This window comes from Haliotis rubra, unplaced genomic scaffold (genome assembly GCF_003918875.1).
Source record: "Haliotis rubra isolate DU_JTF1 unplaced genomic scaffold, ASM391887v1 Scf375, whole genome shotgun sequence".
In the NCBI taxonomy this organism is placed as follows: domain Eukaryota; kingdom Metazoa; phylum Mollusca; class Gastropoda; order Lepetellida; family Haliotidae; genus Haliotis; species Haliotis rubra.
The window spans coordinates 192,964-214,828 of record NW_025767052.1 but is presented as its reverse complement, the minus strand read 5'-3'; the positions used below and the strand labels follow the sequence as shown (position 1 = coordinate 214,828).

The following is a 21,865-nucleotide window of genomic DNA, read 5'->3' as shown; positions in this document are numbered from 1 at the left end:
ATCTAAACTATGCCTTTATGACAGAAGATATATATTGAGATATTCCAACATTAACATTGTCCCAATAATCTGCATCTAAAAATTACACAAAGAAAAATAATGTATATATATTTGATTTCAAACACATGGGTACCTTGAAATGAGAAACTATATATACCAATGTGTTCTTTATGAGAAGAGAATCTGAAGATTGGATTGGGTCCTGGTCCTCAAGAAATAAACGCAGCTTGGAGAGAGCTATTATAGTTTATTAACTATGAGCACACAGACACCAGGATACTTTGAAAGAGACTAAAATTGGAAATTTTAACAATAAATTGTATATTTATATACTTATCCTATCTCACGACTTGCACCTCTCTCTCTTCATTCGACCATGAGTGGAAACGAATTAAAACTTTGCTCCAGGCCTACCTTGTCCCTCTCCCGTGCTGTGCGTGCCTTCCTGTCTCAGTCGTGCTCACTAGTCCATGACAGCACGAGGCATGCGCAGTCCTCACCCACGTGATCACCTCACATACTCATTCTCGATCTTGGAGCCATAAAAGGACAAAACCGAAACGGTGGTAATCTATGTAGTGGGGAGGTAGTGAGGGACTTTATCGCGTGAGATAGGATAAGTATATAAATATACAATTTATAGTTAAAATTTCCAAATTTTTAAACTTATCTCACGACCTGCACTTATCCCACGGTAGGAAGGTGGGTCATAGATTACCCGAAGTTCAAGCGATAACAGCTAAGCGTTATGCCCAAACAACTGTAGGAAGCAACTACAAGGTAGGCCAATAACTACCAAGTTACTACGTGCAAGGGTTAGTGCGAACCCCTTGACTTACTAAGCACAATTGCTCCCAGGGACCGAGATTCCCGAGCAATGTGGTGTTCAGTCACTACCTTCACAAAGTGAAAGGACGTAGCTTAGCAAGTGTAATCAGTCGCATCGCCACGATTTCCAAGGTACCCCCGTAATAAAAGTCGAACGACTAGTATCGGGCCAGCCCCTGCTTCGAAACAACCCCCACAGACACCGTCACGAGGAGGGTGAAAGGGTAATTGAATTGGTAAAAACTCACAATTTTAACGTTCAGTACCACAACATCATCTTATGACTTCCACTACTTACCACAGTACTGACTGAGTTTGGTTTTACGCCGCTTTTAGCAATATTCCAGCAACATCACGGCGGGGACACCAGAAATGGGCTTCACACATTGTGCCCATGTGGGGATTCGAACCCGGGTCTTCGGCGTGACGAGCCAACGCTTTAACCATTAGGCTACCCCACTGCCCCCTTACCACAGTAAGATCACATAGATGTGTATAGGCACTTAGGAGCATGAACGCTACGAAGTGTAACACTTCGGGAAGGACTCACTTCACTGACTTAATTACTCCGTGGAGCAGAGGACAGTAAGTGAGGTGGCGACTCTCTGTACTCTCAAACAAATGAGAGGAGAAATCTAAATCCCGGAAGAAACAAAGACGTAAACCAGAAAATTTTGTTTCCAGATTTATTCAGTTTGTACACAAGCAGAAAATGATCGCAACTTGGGATCAACTGCACAGTGGGATCCATATAGCATCGTAGCCCAAGGAAATTCATTATCTGCGATGATGTGCCGCTGATAACTGCTGGGCAAAGACGAGTGGTCCAAACTGATGAAGGCCTTGAATATCCGTCACCGACACATCTCTGAGGTAATGAGACGAAAATATCGTGTCAGATCACCAAAAACAGCCCCCTCCATTATGGCGGTTAGCGGGCAGTTGCTATGCAGCCATAGTAGCCAATGTCCTGGTTTCATGAGGGTTGACTGCCGTGGAGGTGGTGGCAAACCGGCAAAGTGTAGGCTCGTAGTATTGTAGCTCGTGAGCCAGTATGAGAGTGTTGTCGCGAAACTTCGCCTTGGAAGCAGTAGACAAAGGTATAAACAGTCTCTTATGCAGATGGCGGCTCTTGCGATGCTTTAAAGGTAAATGAAGTGCTCTGACTGGAGAAAGAGACAGATCTTCGACATCTGCTGGACCCAATATGGTAGACAAAGCTGGATTGTAAAAAGGCGATCAGGTTGACCGCCTCGTTTTTTTGAAAATCAGCGCAATCCCAAAATACCTTGCCATGTCTACTCCGTTCAAAGCGGACATGGTTGACATCCTAGAGCATGCAGTTCTGATATCGTGCGCTGCATTGTAAGGCAATAAGAAAAAGGTCTTGAAGCGAAACCTGTTCAAATTCCTTGTCCTGTAAGGGTTCATAATGTCCGGACACTAAGTGGGCAGGACCACAGATAAGTCCCAAGCTGGTGGGCCGAAATTTCCTGGATTGGTGACGGGCTAGCTTAAAAGAACGAAGCAAGTACTGCAGTTCGGGACTGTCTAAACCTTCATACCAGAAGTGGTGGCTAGGACCGAATTAAGAGCGTAAGTAGGTGGCTAAAGTGGAACCCTTGAGTTTCCTTGTAGCCCGCAAATGTTGTAAATATTCATAACAACCTGGGGAAGCAGTAGTAGGGGAAGCGATCCCTCTGACCCGACAATAACATTCAAATTTCTTCCACTTATCATCATATAAAGAAGCATTGTGGATGTAACGATGAGCTGCAGTGATAGCTGAGGCCACTCTGTGAGAATAACCTTTGGCTATTAGTGATTTCTGCAAATGTGCCATACGTGAAGATTGAACGTCTGTGGTGACTCGTGATACATGCCTGAGTGCGGATGAACTAGTAGGTCGTCCCGCACGGGAAGAGGAATGCTGCTTCGACTGACTAGGCTTTTTAGGCCGACGAACCAACTTCTCGCCGGCCAAAATGGCGCTACCAAAAGCAGTTGTACTTTGTTGGTTAACAGAACTTTCTGAATGACCTTGTGAAGTAGAGCCGGAGGCGGAAACGCATAAGGATCCTGTTGTGCCTGAATACAATCGTCGATATAGCTTTCGAAGGTTACTCCCCGAGAAAGCAGGAAACTGCTGATGGGTTTGGTCACCCGGGTTAAAAGCCACGGGGCCGTAGAGATTCCAAATGGAAGGACTTTCCATTGGAAGTGGTGGCCCGCGAATGTGAACCTCAGATACTTCCGATGATCTGGGGTGAATCGGAAAGTGGAAGGTATCGTCTTGAAGATCGAGGGATATGAGGAAATCCCCTTTCTTCAAAATTGAGCGGAGAAGACTGACTGATATCATTCGAAAATGAGGTGGTTGTTGTAGGAATCGAGCGTTGAATGTCTTCATATTGAAGATGAGACGCAACTTGCTGGAATTTTTCTTTGGCACCAGCAAAATCGGGGAGTAAAACCCTGGAGTTATGCTCACCGGATTGAGGTGTTCTATCGCATGTTTCTCCAGGAGAGTTGAGATTGTAGCCAAAAGGACTGCAGCCCGATCCAGAGGATATATTTGCTGCAAAGGTTGAATGGTGATGGGGGATCCCCGACCACAGGCAGTCGATAGCCGTGAATGAGAGTCATTGTGACAAATGGATCTCCCAGAAACTCCCAGTTGGGAGCAAACAGACCTAACCTCCCTCCTACAGGGGAATAGAACACTGGAACCACCGGATCCGGCAGAACCAATCCGAGCTCTGACTTCCGTGAGTCACTGTTTGGACTGTCTATGTCTAGTTCCAGTGTCGAGGTCGATAGAGAAACGGCGTGATGCGGAACCACACGGTAAATGGCTTCCGGCCTCTGCCGCGATGCTTGAGAAGCGCCGTGCCTTTCATACAGTCCCGGAGGTCTGGGTTGGAAGGGTAAATTATCGCGGTTCAGCGATGCCGCATAGAATCTTGGAGCTGAATTTTGCAATTCCAAGAGATCGACAGATACTTGAAATTGGTTAAGACGGTCCACCTTGGATGCGACTTCTGCAATAGCCCCACTGAACACCGTATCCCCGACCATGGTTGACGAAATACTTCAGCCTTGAATCTATCTTCCAATGAGGAGAAATTCAATGGACCCCGTCGCCGTATTGCAAGAAAATAGCCAAAAAAATGAGACAATTGCTCGAAGACCACCTGGAATTGGTCTAAAATCAGAGTCATACTACCCCTGATGTATGCGTCCTGGTCCGTATATGCATGATTGACAGCCTCCGACACAGCGTCAACAGCTGAAATAATGCAGCTAATGGCAGGGATAGCATGGCGAACCGTAGTATCTAAGTGAGCCAATTCCCTGTCTTCCACCAAATATGGCGAAATGGAACGCTTGCCACAGACCATGGAAATGTCATCATCAACTGAAGTATGTGCCATCGATGGTCGGAACCTTGGAGCAGACAAACCATCCTTCGTCCTTCTAAGCTTGTTGAAAGCCGCGTCAAGAGAAGAAGGCAATTGTTGAAGACATAAAGCAAAGGGAGTGTGATACTGGAAACATCTCTATTAGTCATGGCATAAGACGTGGCGAAATCATCTGGAGATTTACTAAGAGGTAGCTGAAGTTTTTCAACTATCCAGGCTAGCACGTGAGCCGGTTCAACAACATCAAAACTGCCATCAGGAGTGGAGATGTCTGACTGCCCAGGTGAAGGGAAAGTAGTCTGAGATCGAGTCCGATCCCTCAAATCCACAGAACGATTAGTGCTAAGTACGCCAGACGATTGTTGGAAATGTCAGGACGAGCGACACTGATTCCAAGCCGACGTACGACACGAAGCATGGTATCTAAATCCGGCGCTGGAGAGGAATCAATAGCAGGATTCCAAGACTCAGCAATAATCTGTGACGCTGCAAAGTAGAAGTGGAATGGCGTGAAGGTGAAGCGGCTGATCAACTGAAGCGAAGGCTGCCTAGCAGGTGAAACCACCCTCACAGAACGGCGTTGCTGATGTGTACTATCATGTAAAGGCACTGACCGTGAAGGCGTCACTAGCACTAGGCTGGCTAGAGGGATATTCTGATTCACCTGAGGTGAATGAGACCGACTTCTATTATCCCTCTGACGCCAAAGACACCAAGCGTTAGGTGAACCAGATGGAAATGGCGAACCACTTCGACTAGGTGAGACTGAAAGCGACTACGGAATCAAAAGCGGCTGTGGTGAGTCGAACGAAGCTTATGTTGAGGTGAGTTGAGTCGGGAATGTGACCCGGTTAGGTCCTGGTGAACCTATTTGAGTACGTGAAACAGTACGGCCAGAGGAACCCATTCAACTACGTGAATCAGTTCGATCAATTGAACTCATTCGAGGATGTTCTGGTGAGCCGGCTCGGTCGTGTGAGCCGGCTCGGTCGTGTGAGCCGGTTCGGCAGGGTGAGCCAGTTCGGCAGGGTGAGCCGGCTCGGCAGGGTAAGCCGGCTCGGGAAAGTGAACTGATTCGTCCTGGTGAACCCATTCGATTACGTGAATCAATTGGAACTGGTATGTTAGAAGGCCGACAAGAGCTCGAGCGTGAACGAGACCTAGAACGACTCCTCCCAGCCGTGGAAGAATGCATTCGAACCTTCGCACCAGATGGTGACTCAACTCGTGTGGTTGAATTGTTCCGGTGAGATGAGACCGTGGAAATAGGAGAGCGGGTACATTCCAACCGCGCCGATCCCCGCTTCGACGATGAATGCTTAGAAGTTCTCGAAGTCTGTGATCGTTCCGAAGAAACAGACCTACTAGATAATGTAGATCGCAGGTCTGGCGTAGAAGAAATATCGGTCATTACCACCCTGGTACGCTCATGAGAACTTAAACTGGGTGAGGGAAGCTCCCCTAACAGCCTTCTAACGTTCTCAGATAAATATGAATCCGACGAAGCGTCCATAAAATCTTCGTCAGGAGAGACGGGCGATTTAGAACGGTGAGCAGTGAGGGTGGGGCGATCTAAGCATTGTTTCTTAGCCGGAGATGAACCAGACCCCGCAGAATTAGTCCTAGCCCTATCTGCCAAACGTCTGGCACAAGCACGTTTGCAAGATTTAAACGCCTCATTAGACAGACCTGAACACTTAGCACAGCGTGTGTCCCAGTCACAAAAACCCACACAATCAACACACGATGTGTGTGGGTCCCATGCTGAAAATACTTTATTACAACGGGCGCAAAACTTCCTTTTACTGGCCTGAACAGGCTTAACCATTTTGAGCAATTCTCAGAAGAAAAATTTTTCACGTCCACTCAGTGGAGCGACAAGAAAGAGAATGAGTATGTGAGGTGATCACTTGGGTGAGGACTGCGCATGCCTCGTGCTGTCATGGACTAGTGAGCACGACTGAGACAGGAAGGCATGCACAGCACGGGAGAGGGACAAGGTAGGCCTGGAGCAAAGTTTTAATTCGTTTCCACTCATGGTCGAATGAAGAGAGAGAGGTGCAAGTCGTGAGATAGGATAAGTTTAAAAATTTGTTTGTTTTATGTGACTTGCACTTGTTGAACCTCAAACTTCTGAATGAATACCCGTGTAAAAATAGAGGAACATCAGGTACTTGCAAAGTAGAAGTGGCCCTGTTTGCCACGATCAAAGTCTTAAAATCACACCATTTAGGTTCAGTCCTAAAACATTACTCACAGACCTTGGTCCAGGACAACTTCTAAAGATCCAACCTAAGCTACCCAACAGCCACCTCAAAGATGACCTTGACCTATGATAAACATGACACCGACAGGATTATCAGGACTTTAATACGTACATGCTGATATAAAGTTTCAGGCATGTGGAGGTAATCTTGCCTCATAAACTGAAGGGAGCAAAAACCTAAATACTGACCTTGACCTTTAATGATTTAAAGATGGGCCCAATCCTAAAGAAGGGATATAGCAAGTTTAATGATAAATGTATTAACATCTTTCGAGAAAAGATAACCACAAGCGCTTTTGTGATGTTATTCTGTTGTCTTTGACCTTTAAATCGTTTCATGATATACACCAATTCCTTGAGCTATGCAGAACAAGACGACTGCACATCTTACAACGTCATAACGTCAGTCATCTTTGCATGAAGAGAAAGAATGATACACCTACTTTTGACAATTACTTTAGAGGTGACCTTCACATATGATATATGACAATAAATTCATTAACAGTTTTACAGAAAGTTTAACCACTACATGCTTTGTAAAGTCTGATGAACTTGAAATTTGACCTTTTCAAGAACTGTTCTGAAACATTTCTAAGGGGCATTTGGAAGCAGTTCCTTGAAGGAGATAATCTAATATCAATAATCTCTGTGTGGCAGACATTTAAAACGTCACAGGTGGTGGCTGGTGCAGCATCTTGGTAATGTGAGATGTAGATGTCCAGACTGGTTCTGATGTTATCGATAATGATGACATTTCTTGTTTACCTATGGAAGATAGCCTTGACTATATCAAAGATCATGAGTTTATTCCGAAAATCTCACAATATTGCATTCTGTATAAGTGAAGTTATGAATCCCCTACTGAGGAAATAAGATGCTTTTGGAATCTGTAATGACATGCTGAAGAGGGTAGGAGGCTATGTTCATGGTACAGAATATATCTTTCCAGGGTTTCTTATTGTTTACACTCCTGGTTCAAGTGGAATCTTCATATTTGCCAGCTTCCCTCTCTCCAGTGAAATATCCATATACAAACCCAGATGAACATGAGACACTAAAACGATGACTTCAGACAAGAATATACTCCCAAATGTACTGATGTACCCACTTCAGTTCTACAGGATTACCACTTGCAGGTGACACAGCAAGATACTGATATGATATCAGTCTGTAAATACTGAAGTTTTGGACAAGACAATCCAGTGATCAACATCACAAGCATCGATCTAGGCTACTGGAATTCCATAGCATGTATCAGGCAAGTCAGTGAATCTGACCATCCAATCCCATAAGGTTCCTGATTCCTTGAATCTGTAGCGAAGAACAGTCTTGTAATATCAACACGGCATCTCATCCACCGTGTACAGCCAGCCTGTCCCGCTCACCTGAACACACTCCCATGTTTCTGCCACCCACCGGTACAACACCGGCTAGTTCCAACTACAATGATTAATCCACCTCAGTGGTGTGAGTGGTGACCCCTGGGGCCTATCACCATTCAGCCGTCCATGCATTTTCCTATCAGATTCATTTGGCCACAGTTTAGGTGGCGGTTATTATGGACAAACGACCTGTACCAGCATGAAACGTATAGTCCCACATCAGTGCTGAGCGATATCACCCATATCAACTACAAAGCAATGCTTACAATAATGACACCATCTGACACATTTATCCACAAGTTGGGAGCTATTAGTTATTATGGTCAGCTTATTACTAAGACGAAAATCTATTGAAAACAATGCCTAGAGTTTCTGACACAGTAATAAATGTCCCCTCTGATAACCTTCACAGGAAACGAACTCCAACTTTGAAAGCATTGAAAGCGTTGTTTCTTCGTGGAACACAAATCTGGTTAAAAACGACAACAATTTCGACAAGTTTTACTTGTGTTGAGCGCTATTTTCCCTGTGCTGTGCAAAGCGACACCTATCGGGGGATCAAAGAGTGAGAAGCTGTCTATCAAATAAAGGGTATACAATACAGAGGTACAGTCAGACTGATAACTGTTTTTGTTGGTGATTAATGCATAAAAGACTTATTGGTGAATATTGGTAGTGTAGGCACAGAAAAACAGTACAGAATATCCCTTCTAAGACTGCAGGTAAACGACCAGGTCATGGCTTTGTCAATATAATGTGAAATCTGAGATACATTATCACTAGACATAATGATTTACCATTTAAATTGTACTTTCTGTTCTGCTATGTATAGTTTTATGCACAGATATGAAGATTACTGTGTGAATGTTCTCATAAACTAATCTGGAAACTAGCAATCAGCTGAATGCACATTTTTCCACAAATCTACCTGTGATTCAGTTAAAATATACCCAATAATAATTTTTTTATTACCTACGAGGGCGAAAATATTGGGGTTCGTATTTTTCATAAGATGCCCTAGGGCAAAATATCACGTTGTCATAGTGATGTGACGTCATGAACAATGCTATGACATTATGTTTCTTCTGTGACATTGCGTTCTACATACGGTGACAGGGGTAGCCATCCTATGTTTGAAAGTAGATGTCTGGTTTATTTTCCTCAATTTGACGACTTCGGTAATGAACTGAATATTATATTCATGCCAATATCATACTATGTTTACAACACTCGCACCTAAATATCGCTATATCCCTCGCTTTCGCTCAGGGAATACCAACATTTAGGTGCTTGTGTTGTAAACATAGTATGACATGGGCACTCATATAATATCCTCTATTTATGCAATGGTCAAATGAAAGAGTTATAGTATAAGAAATTATATATTCTAGTGCAGCTTTTACTACCAGTTTCTGCTTATAAACATAATACCACTATGTAATAATCGATTACCTTTGCCGGATTATCTGTATGTATGAAACAGTTTGATTCTAACCACTGATGTCGCACACATCAGCAAATGAATTAAAACAAAATGCAAATGTCATAATTACAACCAAAAACAGTTATGTGTATAATATCAGGCAGTTACCTTGTCTGAGGAACATGTCTTTGGTCATCATGGAATTTTGTTTCCCTTTAAACTTCCAGGAATGCAAATAAAAATCATGATGAAAAATTTTTTCCAGGCATTTAGAAGTGATGCATATAAGGAAGACAGTTTTTTATGGATGTTAACATAATAAAGAAATTGACATCCATTAAAAAAACTCTGCCTTATTTTTTTTCCCCATTTTGAAGACATGATTAGACTTGCATGAAAGCAGAAGTTCAGAGTGCATGCTGTGCAGAATTGCATCCCTTGCCGATTCTTCCTTGTCATCCCTGGTTTGTCAGTATACATCCACTGGTTTGTCAGTATACATCCACTGGTTTGTCAGTATACATCCACTGGTTTGTCAGTATACATCCACTGGTTTGTCAGTATACATCCACTGGTTTGTCAGTATACATCCACTGGTTTGTCAGTATACATCCACTGGTTTGTCAGTATACATCCACTGGTTTGTCAGTATACATCCACTGGTCTGTCAGTATACATCCACTGGTTTGTCAGTATACATCCACTGGTTTGTCAGTATACATCCACTGGTCTGTCAGTATACATCCACTGGTTTGTCAGTATACATCCACTGGTTTGTCAGTATACATCCACTGGTTTGTCAGTATACATCCACTGGTTTGTCAGTATACATCCACTGGTTTGTTCCACTGGTTTGTCAGTATACATCCACTGGTTTGTCAGTATACATCCACTGGTTTGTCAGTATACATCCACTGGTTTGTCAGTATACATCCACTGGTTTGTCAGTATACATCCACTGGTTTGTCAGTATACATCCACTGGTCTGTCAGTATACATCCACTGGTCTGTCAGTATACATCCACTGGTTTGTCAGTATACATCCACTGGTCTGTCAGTATACATCCACTGGTTTGTCAGTATACATCCATTGCTTTGTCAGTATACATCCACTGGTCTGTCAGTATACATCCACTGGTTTGTCAGTATACATCCACTGGTCTGTCAGTATACATCCACTGGTTTGTCAGTATACATCCACTGGTCCGTCAGTATACATCCACTGGTCTGTCAGTATACATCCACTGGTCTGTCAGTATACATCCACTGGTTTGTCAGTATACATCCACTGGTTTGTCAGTATACATCCACTGGTTTGTCAGTATACATCCACTGGTCTGTCAGTATACATCCACTGGTTTGTCAGTATACATCCACTGGTTTGTCAGTATACATCCACTGGTTTGTCAGTATACATCCACTGGTCTGTCAGTATACATCCACTGGTTTGTCAGTATACATCCACTGGTTTGTCAGTATACATCCACTGGTCTGTCAGTATACATCCACTGGTTTGTCAGTATACATCCACTGGTCTGTCAGTATACATCCACTGGTCTGTCAGTATACATCCACTGGTTTGTCAGTATACATCCACTGGTCTGTCAGTATACATCCACTGGTTTGTCAGTATACATCCACTGGTTTGTCAGTATACATCCACTGGTTTGTCAGTTTACATCCACTGGTTTGTCAGTATACATCCACTGGTTTGTCAGTATACATCCACTGGTTTGTCAGTATACATCCACTGGTTTCAGGAAATGGAAAAAGTGTACAACCATTGTCCTTTCCTCACACACACAGCTGACATGGGGTCACACCCCGGGTAAACTGGTCCAAGAGAGCTGAACCTTACTCACTCATGCACACACAATAGGAAGCTGGCTCACAGACTGGACTTAGTAAATAATTCTTTTACTTCATCAAAACTGACCAAATTTGTGAGCTGTTTTTGTGTTGCTCTCGTTTGACCTATCCAACAAACAACTTTTCTTCAACATGTTATGGATAAGTTTTTTCCATCTATTTCTTGTATTCAGGTATGGAATGAACATCCCCGCCAATTTGATCACATGGCTGAAATAGTCACATGGCAGCAGCAGTAGTCTCCCTTCTGAGAGGGTTGATAGATGAGCACTAAAATCATCTCTGCATGAAGTTCTGCTCTGTAAGTGCAGCTGCAGCAGGTACAGCCCATTTGCCCTTAGCCAAATACATATCCACCATGTTAGTTTCTTATCACTGATGTAGCTGCACACCGTTGTGTGATTATTTGAAAACAACTAATCAAAAGTGTTGTACAGATCTTGAAGACATTTGTACAATATTCTTGAAAGCCTAAACACAGATGGAGCAGAGCTTGTGCACATCATGCACTGGTACAGATCTTAGACATTTACCATACATCTACTGGTACAGATCTTAGAGTTACATACTGCTACTGGTACAGATACATACAAGTTTTACTTTTTCTAGCACATACTGGTACAGATCTTAGACATTTACCATACATCTACTGGTACAGATCTTAGACATACATCTTGGTATCTTAGACATTTACCATACATCTACTGGTACAGATCTTAGACATGGAGTACTTAGACATACATACACTGGTACAGATCTTAGACATTTACAGATCACCATACATCTACTGGTACAGATCTTAGACATTTACCATACATCTACTGGATCTTAGACATTTACCATACATCTACTGGTACAGATCTTAGACATTTACCATACATCTACTGGTACAGATCTTAGACATTTACATCTACTGGTACAGATCTTAGACATTTACCATACATCTACTGGTACAGATCTTAGACATTTACCATACATCTACTGGTACAGATCTTAGACATTTACCATACATCTGCTGGTACAGATCTTAGACATTTACCATACATCTACTGGTACAGATCTTAGACATTTGGTACGGATCTTAGACATTTACCATACATCTGCTGGTACAGATCTTAGACATTTACCATACATCTACTGGTACAGATCTTAGACATTTACCATACATCTGCTGGTACAGATCTTAGACATTTACCATACATCCACTGGTACAGATCTTCGACATCTACTGGTACAGATCTTAGACATTTACCATACATCTGCTGGTACAGATCTTAGACATTTACCATACATCTGCTGGTACAGATCTTAGACATTTACCATACATCTACTGGTACAGATCTTAGACATTTACCATACATCTACTGGTACAGATCTTAGACATTTACCATACATCTACTGGTACAGATCTTAGACATTTACCATACATCTGCTGGTACAGATCTTAGACATTTACCATACATCTACTGGTACAGATCTTAGACATTTACCATACATCTACTGGTACAGATCTTAGACATTTACCATACATCTGCTGGTACAGATCTTAGACATTTGGTACGGATCTTAGACATTTACCATACATCTGCTGGTACAGATCTTAGACATTTGGTACAGATCTTAGACATTTACCATACATCTACTGGTACAGATCTTAGACATTTACCATACATCTACTGGTACAGATCTTAGACATTTGGTACGGATCTTAGACATTTACCATACATCTGCTGGTACAGATCTTAGACATTTACCATACATCTACTGGTACAGATCTTAGACATTTACCATACATCTGCTGGTACAGATCTTAGACATTTACCATACATCTACTGGTACAGATCTTAGCCATACATCTACTGGTACAGATCTTAGACATACATCTACTGGTACAGATCTTAGACATTTATCTACTGGTACAGATCTTAGACATTTACCATACATCTACTGGTACAGATCTTAGACATTTACCATACATCTGCTGGTACAGATCTTAGACATTTACCATACATCTACTGGTACAGATCTTAGACATTTACCATACATCTACTGGTACAGATCTTAGACATTTACCATACATCTGCTGGTACAGATCTTAGACATTTACCATACATCTACTGGTACAGATCTTAGACATTTGGTACAGATCTTAGACATTTACCATACATCTACTGGTACAGATCTTAGACATTTACCATACATCTACTGGTACAGATCTTAGACATTTGGTACAGATCTTAGACATTTACCATACATCTGCTGGTACAGATCTTAGACATTTACCATACATCTACTGGTACAGATCTTAGACATTTACCATACATCTACTGGTACAGATCTTAGACATTTACCATACATCTACTGGTACAGATCTTAGACATTTGGTACGGATCTTAGACATTTACCATACATCTGCTGGTACAGATCTTAGACATTTACCATACATCTACTGGTACAGATCTTAGACATTTGGTACGGATCTTAGACATTTACCATACATCTACTGGTACAGATCTTAGACATTTGGTACGGATCTTAGACATTTACCATACATCTACTGGTACAGATCTTAGACATTTGGTACAGACATTACCATACATCTACTGGTACAGATCTTAGACATTTACCATACATCTACTGGTACAGATCTTAGACATTTACCATACATCTACTGGTACAGATCTTAGACATTTACCATACATCTGCTGGTACAGATCTTAGACATTTACCATACATCTACTGGTACAGATCTTAGACATTTGGTACGGATCTTAGACATTTACATCTGCTGGTACAGATCTTAGACATTTACCATACATCTACTGGTACAGATCTTAGACATTTACCATACATCTACTGGTACAGATCTTAGACATTTACCATACATCTGCTGGTACAGATCTTAGACATTTGGTACAGATCTTAGACATTTACCATACATCTGCTGGTACAGATCTTAGACATTTACCATACATCTACTGGTACAGATCTTAGACATTTACCATACATCTACTGGTACAGATCTTAGACATACATCTACTGGTACAGATCTTAGACATACATCTACTGGTACAGATCTTAGACATACATCTACTGGTACAGATCTTAGACATTTACCATACATCTACTGGTACAGATCTTAGACATTTACCATACATCTACTGGTACAGATCTTAGACATTTACCATACATCTACTGGTACAGATCTTAGACATTTGGTACAGATCTTAGACATTTATATCTCTGGTACTGGTACAGATCTTGGTACAGATCTTAGACATTTACCATACATCTACTGGTACAGATCTTAGACATTTACCATACATCTGCTGGTACAGATCTTAGACATTTACCATACATCTGACTGGTACAGATCTTAGACATTTACCATACATCTGCTGGTACAGATCTTAGACATTTACCATACATCTACTGGTACAGATCTTAGACATTTGGTACGGATCTTAGACATTTACATACATCTGCTGGTACAGATCTTAGACATTTACCATACATCTACTGGTACAGATCTTAGACATACATCTACTGGTACAGATCTTAGACATACATCTACTGGTACAGATCTTAGACATACATCTACTGGTACAGATCTTAGACATTTATCATACATCTGCTGGTACAGATCTTAGACATTTACCATACATCTGACTGGTACAGATCTTAGACATTTTGGGGTGTTGTCCTCCTCATAATCCCACAACTCACCTCAAGAAGACAAGAACACAACTCACCTCAAGAAGAACCACAACTCACCTCAAGAACACCCACAACTCACCTCAAGAAGAACCACAACTCACCTCAAGAACACCCACAACTCACCTCAAGAACACCCACAACTCACCTCAAGAAGAACCACAACTCACCTCAAGAAGAACCACCACTCTGCCATTGGCAAGACCACTCAGCATATGTGTCATGTGAGCATACCCTGCTGGTGTGATGTCATACCCGCCCTGGGATACAGCAAATCAGAGGATTAGACAATGTCCAGGACAATATTATGCCTCATATAGCGATCAGACATGTCATAAATATGTCCGGCACGCCTCAAAAACATTTATTCAAACACAGCTCAATGTCATTACTTAAATGTCAAAGGTTGATTCACTATTGACCCAGCAGAGGCTATCAGTTTGTGTCCTGCAGGTGGGAAACAAGTAGTTACACACGTGAAGACATTAACAAATATCACTTGGATGCAAGTTATTGTGATACGACACCCTCACTCTGACTCTGACGAGTAGGAATCACACATTCACCAACATGTCACAGAGCAAGAAGGGACTTACCAGTGGGTCACCTCTGGCGGCATCGAACCCCGCGGACACCAAGACCAGGTCTGGAGCAAACTGCAAGAGAGGTGTGTAGGCGTATCACCAGTTTGTGGAGACAGTAAGTTTTACAATAATGTAATACTTTTGAATGCGAGAAATAATGATCTTAAATATGTGACAAAATACAAACCTTTTAACCCACATGTCTATTTTGGAATACCAGATACATCAGTGTCATGTGTTCATTTTTTAGGTGATTTTTTCTCTTACCAACATGTCCCCCCTATGCTGCTCACCTCATAGGCCACAGGCATGATGATCTGCTGGAAGGCGCTGATGTACTCCGAGTCCCCCATGCGACCCTGGAAGGAAGCTCATGGGATTACAGCACTGTATGACCTACAGTGAAATAACATGTCATAACAACTGATAACTACGTTTGTTTGGTTGTGTTGTATAATTACACCAAGAAGGGGAAATAATGTAAACAATGTCCCTTGTAGCCTAGCAACAGCACATTCATGGTTTGACTTGCATTATACACAACGTCATGAACGACATGAGAATAGTACTGCACTGTACTTCAGCCTGGTTAGAATGATGATGTCCTACCCCGCTCCACGACACGTTGATGTTGTAGCCGGCTCCTTCACCATAGCCGACCTCTGTGTAGTTGCCGTCAACGCTTGCAGGATAAAACCCACCGTTGTCATAGCGATGTAACGATATAAACAGGACACTGAAGAAAGAACAATAAATATAGTCAGGTGTAACATCGTATTGGGTTTCATGTATGGAGAATGTAACATGAAATGTGGATCACACATGTTCGGCTAAAATTCCCAAAGATTAACATCAGTAGAATCTTAGAGTTAATTTATATCCTGAGCGGAATAGTCAGGTGAATATACATTGCCGTGAATAGTAAAGTAAGCGTATATTGTAATGAATAGTAAGGTGAGTATATATGATTGTGAATAGTAAGGTGAGTATATATTGCATGAATAGTAAGGTGAGTATATATTGAAGTGAGTAGTAAGGTATATATGTGAATAGAAGGTGAGTGTATATTACTGTGAATAGTGTGAGTACATTACTGTGAATAGTAAGGTGAGTATATATTGCAGTGAATAGTAAGGTGAGTGTATATTGCAGTGAATAGTAAAGGTGAGTAGTATAGTTGTATATTACATGAATAGTAATAGTATATATTACTGTGAATAGTAAATGTGAGTATATATTGAATGAATAGTAAGGTGAGTATATATTGCAGTGAATAGTAAGGTGAGTATATATTGCAGTGAATAGTAAGGTGAGTATATATTACAGTGAATAGTAAGGTGAGTGTATATTGCAGTGAATAGTAAGGTGAGTATATATTGCAGTGAATAGTAAGGTGAGTGTATATTGCAGTGAATAGTAAGGTGAGTATATATTATAGTGAATAGTAAGGTGAGTGTATATTGCAGTGAATAGTAAGGTGAGTGTATATTGCTGTGAATAGTAAGGTGAGTATATATTGCAGTGAAAGTGAAAGTAAGGTGTGAGTGTATATGCAGTGAATAGTAAGGTGAGTGTATATTGCGGTGATTAGTAAGGTGAGTATATATTGCAGTGAATAGTAAGGTGAGTGTATATTACTGTGAATAGTAAGGTGAGTATATATTTTAGTGAATAGTAAGGTGAGTATATATTTTAGTGAATAGTAAGGTGAGTATATATAGTGAATAAGGTGAGTATATATTGGAGTATATATTGCAGTGAATAGTAAGGTGAGTGTATATTGTAGTAAGGTGAGTATATATTTTAGTGGATAGAATGGTATATACACAGTAGTGAATATTGAGGTGAGTATATAGTGAACTGAGTATATATTGAAGTCAATAGTAACGTGTGCATGTATCATAGCTACCTGGGATCATCCTGAAATACATGCTGGGTGCCGTTCCCATGATGGACGTCCCAGTCAAGGATTAGGATTCTGAAACATGGCACAAATTTTGACATTAATATATACTTACACATTGTGAGAATATGCCCCCTAAGCATTGAAAATTAACAAGACGACATTATGACTAATCACTTTGCTCTACATTATAGACAAGTGTTATCTGCACAATGTCCACTGTGTCAGAGTGGAGGCAACTGCAAAGCTGCACACTAGACACAGAGGTTGCTTCCCCTTATACACTACATACAGTAGTTGCCTCCCCACTACACACACGGAGGTTTTCTCAGGGCTGGGATAGGGTTGAGACAGCCTGGGACATAACTGGGACAGGGTTGGGAAAATCTGGGCCAGAGTTGGGACAGCATGGGACAGGATTGGGACAGGGTGCGGACAGCATCGGACAGAACTGGGACAATGTTGGGACAGGTATGGGTCAGGACTGGGACAGGGTTGGGACAGCATCGCACAGAACTGGGACAATGTTGGGACAGGTATGGGTCAGGACTGGGACAGGGTTGGGACAACATCGCACAGAACTGGGACGGGGTTGGGACAGAACTTGGACAGGACTGGGACAGGGCTGGCACAGGGCTGGGACAGCTTGGACAGCATCACACAGAACTGGCACAGGGTTGCGACAGGGATGGGACAGGGTTGGGACAGCATCACAGAGAACTGGCACAGGCTTGGACAGGGCTGGAACTTCATGTCACACAAATGGTTCTACCTTGTTTCACTTCTTCCAAACCCCAACAAAGGGTTGTATGTTTACAAGCTACAACAATCAGGTTGATATGCCTGCTTTTACCAGGTCTTATATCAATCTTATCTTGCCACTCACCGCTTGACACCGAACTTGTTCTGGGCATACTTCACAGCCACAGCTACGCTGTTGAAGAAGCAGAAGCCCATGGCCTTGTCGCACTCAGCATGGTGGCCTGGAGGTCTGTAACAACAAACACACTGTAGGGACTCTCCCATTTGTAAGTAATGAGGCTTCAGCTTTTGTCCAAGTGTTTTACTGGGCCCAGTGTTTTACTGAACACTTCCAGTGTTGTGTTAATTGAACAAGTTATGTTATTACTGATCCCCCTATAAAGTGTTCACACCAGAGAGCGGAATGTGTAAACCTGGGCGTCTGTACTAAAACACATTAGCAGAACAAGATGTTGGCAACACCTGTGCACAACACAAAGCAATCTCTGCACAACGTCTCCTGAATAAAGGTTCATAGACAGGACATAGACAGTGTTTTTTACATGTTTTGACACTATTATTCAGTTTGATCCTGAGAACATGTTGGACAGAAAGCACATATCACTGCTTACCTTACAATTGCAACACCATTCTGTGCCTGGAACAAAGATACATCACATATAACATACCACAAACTGCAATAATCACCAGATCCTGTCACAACTAAGGTACACCACTGAGCTGAAGGCTGAAGGCTGAAGGCTGAAGGCAATCTTTCATCATGATGAGGGGTCCCTAATACAGATATGAGCACTGACCTTGCCAGACAGCACCTCTTCCCATCACCACCCTGTTCTGATATACAGATGAAGTGTCCCTAATACAGATATGTACACTGACCTTGCCAGACAGCACCTCTTCCCAATCACCACCCTGTTCTGATATACAGATGAAGGGTCCCTAATACAGATATGTACACTGACCTTGCCAGACAGCACCTCTTCCCAATCACCACCCTGTTCTGATATACAGATGAAGGGTCCCTAATACAGATATGTACACTGACCTTGCCAGACAGCACCTCTTCCCAATCACCACCCTGTTCTGATATACAGATGAAGGGTCCCTAATACAGATATGTACACTGACCTTGCCAGACAGCACCTCCCCCCACCCTGTTCTGATATACAGATGAAGGGTCCCTAATACAGATATGTACACTGACCTTGCCAGACAGCACCTCTTCCCATCACCACCCTGTTCTGATATACAGATGATGGGTCCCTAATACAGATATGTACACTGACCTTGCCATACAGCACCTTTCCCCAACCTGTTCTGATATACAGATGAAGGGTCCCTAATACAGATATGTAGACTGACCTTGCTATACAGCACCTCTCCCCACCCTGTTCTGATATACAGATGAAGTGTCCCTAATACAGATATGTAGACTGACCTTGCCATACAGCACCTCTTCCCATCACCACCCTGTTCTGATATACCCGGTACAGATGAGGGGTCCCTAATACAGATATGTAGACTGACCTTGCCAGACAGCACCGTGTCTACGACATTCAGGACGCTTCCACACGACAGCAGCGCACATCGATATGTGTCCTGAAATAGTGGGCAGAACCTTGCTACTGGTGGATAAGCCGGTCATTCTCTCTCTGTTGGGTTCTCTTCATGTTGCAGGAATATACAACATTCTATATATATACAGACATCGCATATATATGTTGGTAAACATCATCTTAGTGTTCTTAACAAATAGCATTAATACCCCACAGAATAATCAGTTAATGTCACAAGTGAAATGGGTTTTAATGTTGCATGTAGCACTATTTTACTGGATATGCATGCTATGAGATACCCCTGCCCCTATGAGATACCCCTAGCCCTATGAGATACGCCTACCCCTGTGAGATACCCCTAGCCCTTTAAGATACCCCTAGCCCTATGAGATACCCCTACCCATGAGATACCCCTAGCCCTGTGAGGTACCATACCCCAGTTTCAACATGGTTAACCCACGCAGACACATTATACAAACTATTTGCTTTAACTTGGACACATTTAAACCACCTCCATCTGAGGAATATAAGGAAGACTCTCTGTAAACATTCATGCGTGTATCTATGGCACAGTCCTTACCTTGCAGACAAATATGGAACTCATCCTCCACTTCATGACATTGTCCAGTTCCTGCTGGGTCTTGTCTGGTGTTTCTTTCATCTCAGATATGTACACCTCGCTGGAGACAGAAGACTTATACTAGTACATTACACACAGAAATTGTCTCCCCTTATACCACTAGTCCTGTATTATTGATCAAATAAACCAACTGAAAGAGGGAAGTTGCCCTGTTTGTACCTATTGCAAGGGTTGGGACAGGGTTGGGACAGGGTTGGGACAGGGTTGGGACAGGGCTGAGACAGGGTTGGGACAGGGCTGAGACGGGGTTTGGACAGGGATGAGACAGGGCTGAGACAGGGTTGGGACTGGGTTGGGACAGGGTTGGGACAGGGCTGGGACAGGGTTGAGACAGGGTTGGGACTGGGTTGGGACAGGGTTGGGACAGGGCTGAGACAGGGTTGGCACAGGGTTTGGGACTGGGCTGAGACATGGATGGGACAGGGTTGGCACAGGGCAGGGTTGGCACAGGGTTTGGGACAAGGCTGAGACATGGCTGGGACAGGGCTGGGACAGGGCTGGCACAATCAAGTATTTCAACTCCATCACATCTAAAGCATCAGCTTCGTCTGGACATCCTGGAAGAAGCTGAAGTAGGAGTTGTTACTCTGTGATACTTTGCCTGCTCCACAATCACTAACGCTGACAACCCACACCCGAAGTTGTTACATAGAGTTCACTCCAATATTTGTGGGCAGTTTATCATTAATCACCAGTGTATGCACACTGACACAGGACATGTCTTACCTATGTATTGTTCCTAACTCCTCTTCTGTTGCCAACCGTGACTGCAAAATGAGACAGAATTACTTCCCATAAACAAGAAAAAATGGTACATAATGAAACATTGAGAAAAAGGAATTTAGGTATTCCCTTGAGATATATCTGAAAAGCACAAATGAAGAAAACCGGTTTATACATGCCTTCATGCTTGTGAAGCTGCCATAAAATATCCAAGTGCCACTCAGGGATTCACCCCACAAACCTTCTGAATCAAAGTCGAACGCCTTGTCCACATGAACAAAGTGGCTCACAAAGTAAGTATGTCATCTGATGACTCAACACCCTTCTACACATTTTAATGGAGTATGGCTGATAATTAAGATGCTGAACCTTTTCTGGCTGAGAGAAACAAAGCACAATGTTGTCATTTGACTCACTAACTCTGCGTGAAACTTCCCCATACGCATGCATCTCTTGTGAACTTTCTGAACCTGTCCATTGTCATAAGAAATAAATACACCAGGCTGTCAAGTTTGTTGGTTGGTTGACTGCATATTACTGTATTTCAACCATCAGGGTCGATGCTCATGATGTCAATCACTGGATTGTGTGGTGGTGTACGACAACTTGTACTGTAACACGTCTTACCTCAACCGGCAGACATCGGCTGTACAGGCCCCACTCTATGTGCTGGTTGTAGATTCGAGAAATTCTGTCGGGCCGCTCTGGATGACCTCTACAAAAGTATTTATTTAACAGTCTTTTGATATCATAGACTCAACTTCTAATGCAAACAATACGCTGTCAGACATCA

The 21,865-nt window shown here is 42.5% G+C and overlaps 1 protein-coding gene across 1 annotated transcript in view; it reads right to left on the bottom strand.

Moving 5' to 3' along the window:
- Positions 1-7,779: 7,779 nt before the first annotated feature.
- The window catches only part of LOC124286078 (histone deacetylase 6-like), a 58,959-nt gene continuing 44,873 nt past the window's right edge, over positions 7,780-21,865 (bottom strand). Inside the window, 12 exon segments of the mRNA XM_046722403.1 lie at positions 7,780-7,827; positions 15,075-15,164; positions 15,501-15,560; positions 15,782-15,847; positions 16,098-16,224; positions 17,398-17,466; positions 18,278-18,382; positions 18,765-18,790; positions 19,681-19,752; positions 20,290-20,389; positions 21,076-21,116; positions 21,700-21,787. Of these exon segments, the coding sequence (XP_046578359.1) occupies positions 7,780-7,827; positions 15,075-15,164; positions 15,501-15,560; positions 15,782-15,847; positions 16,098-16,224; positions 17,398-17,466; positions 18,278-18,382; positions 18,765-18,790; positions 19,681-19,752; positions 20,290-20,389; positions 21,076-21,116; positions 21,700-21,787 (892 nt within the window).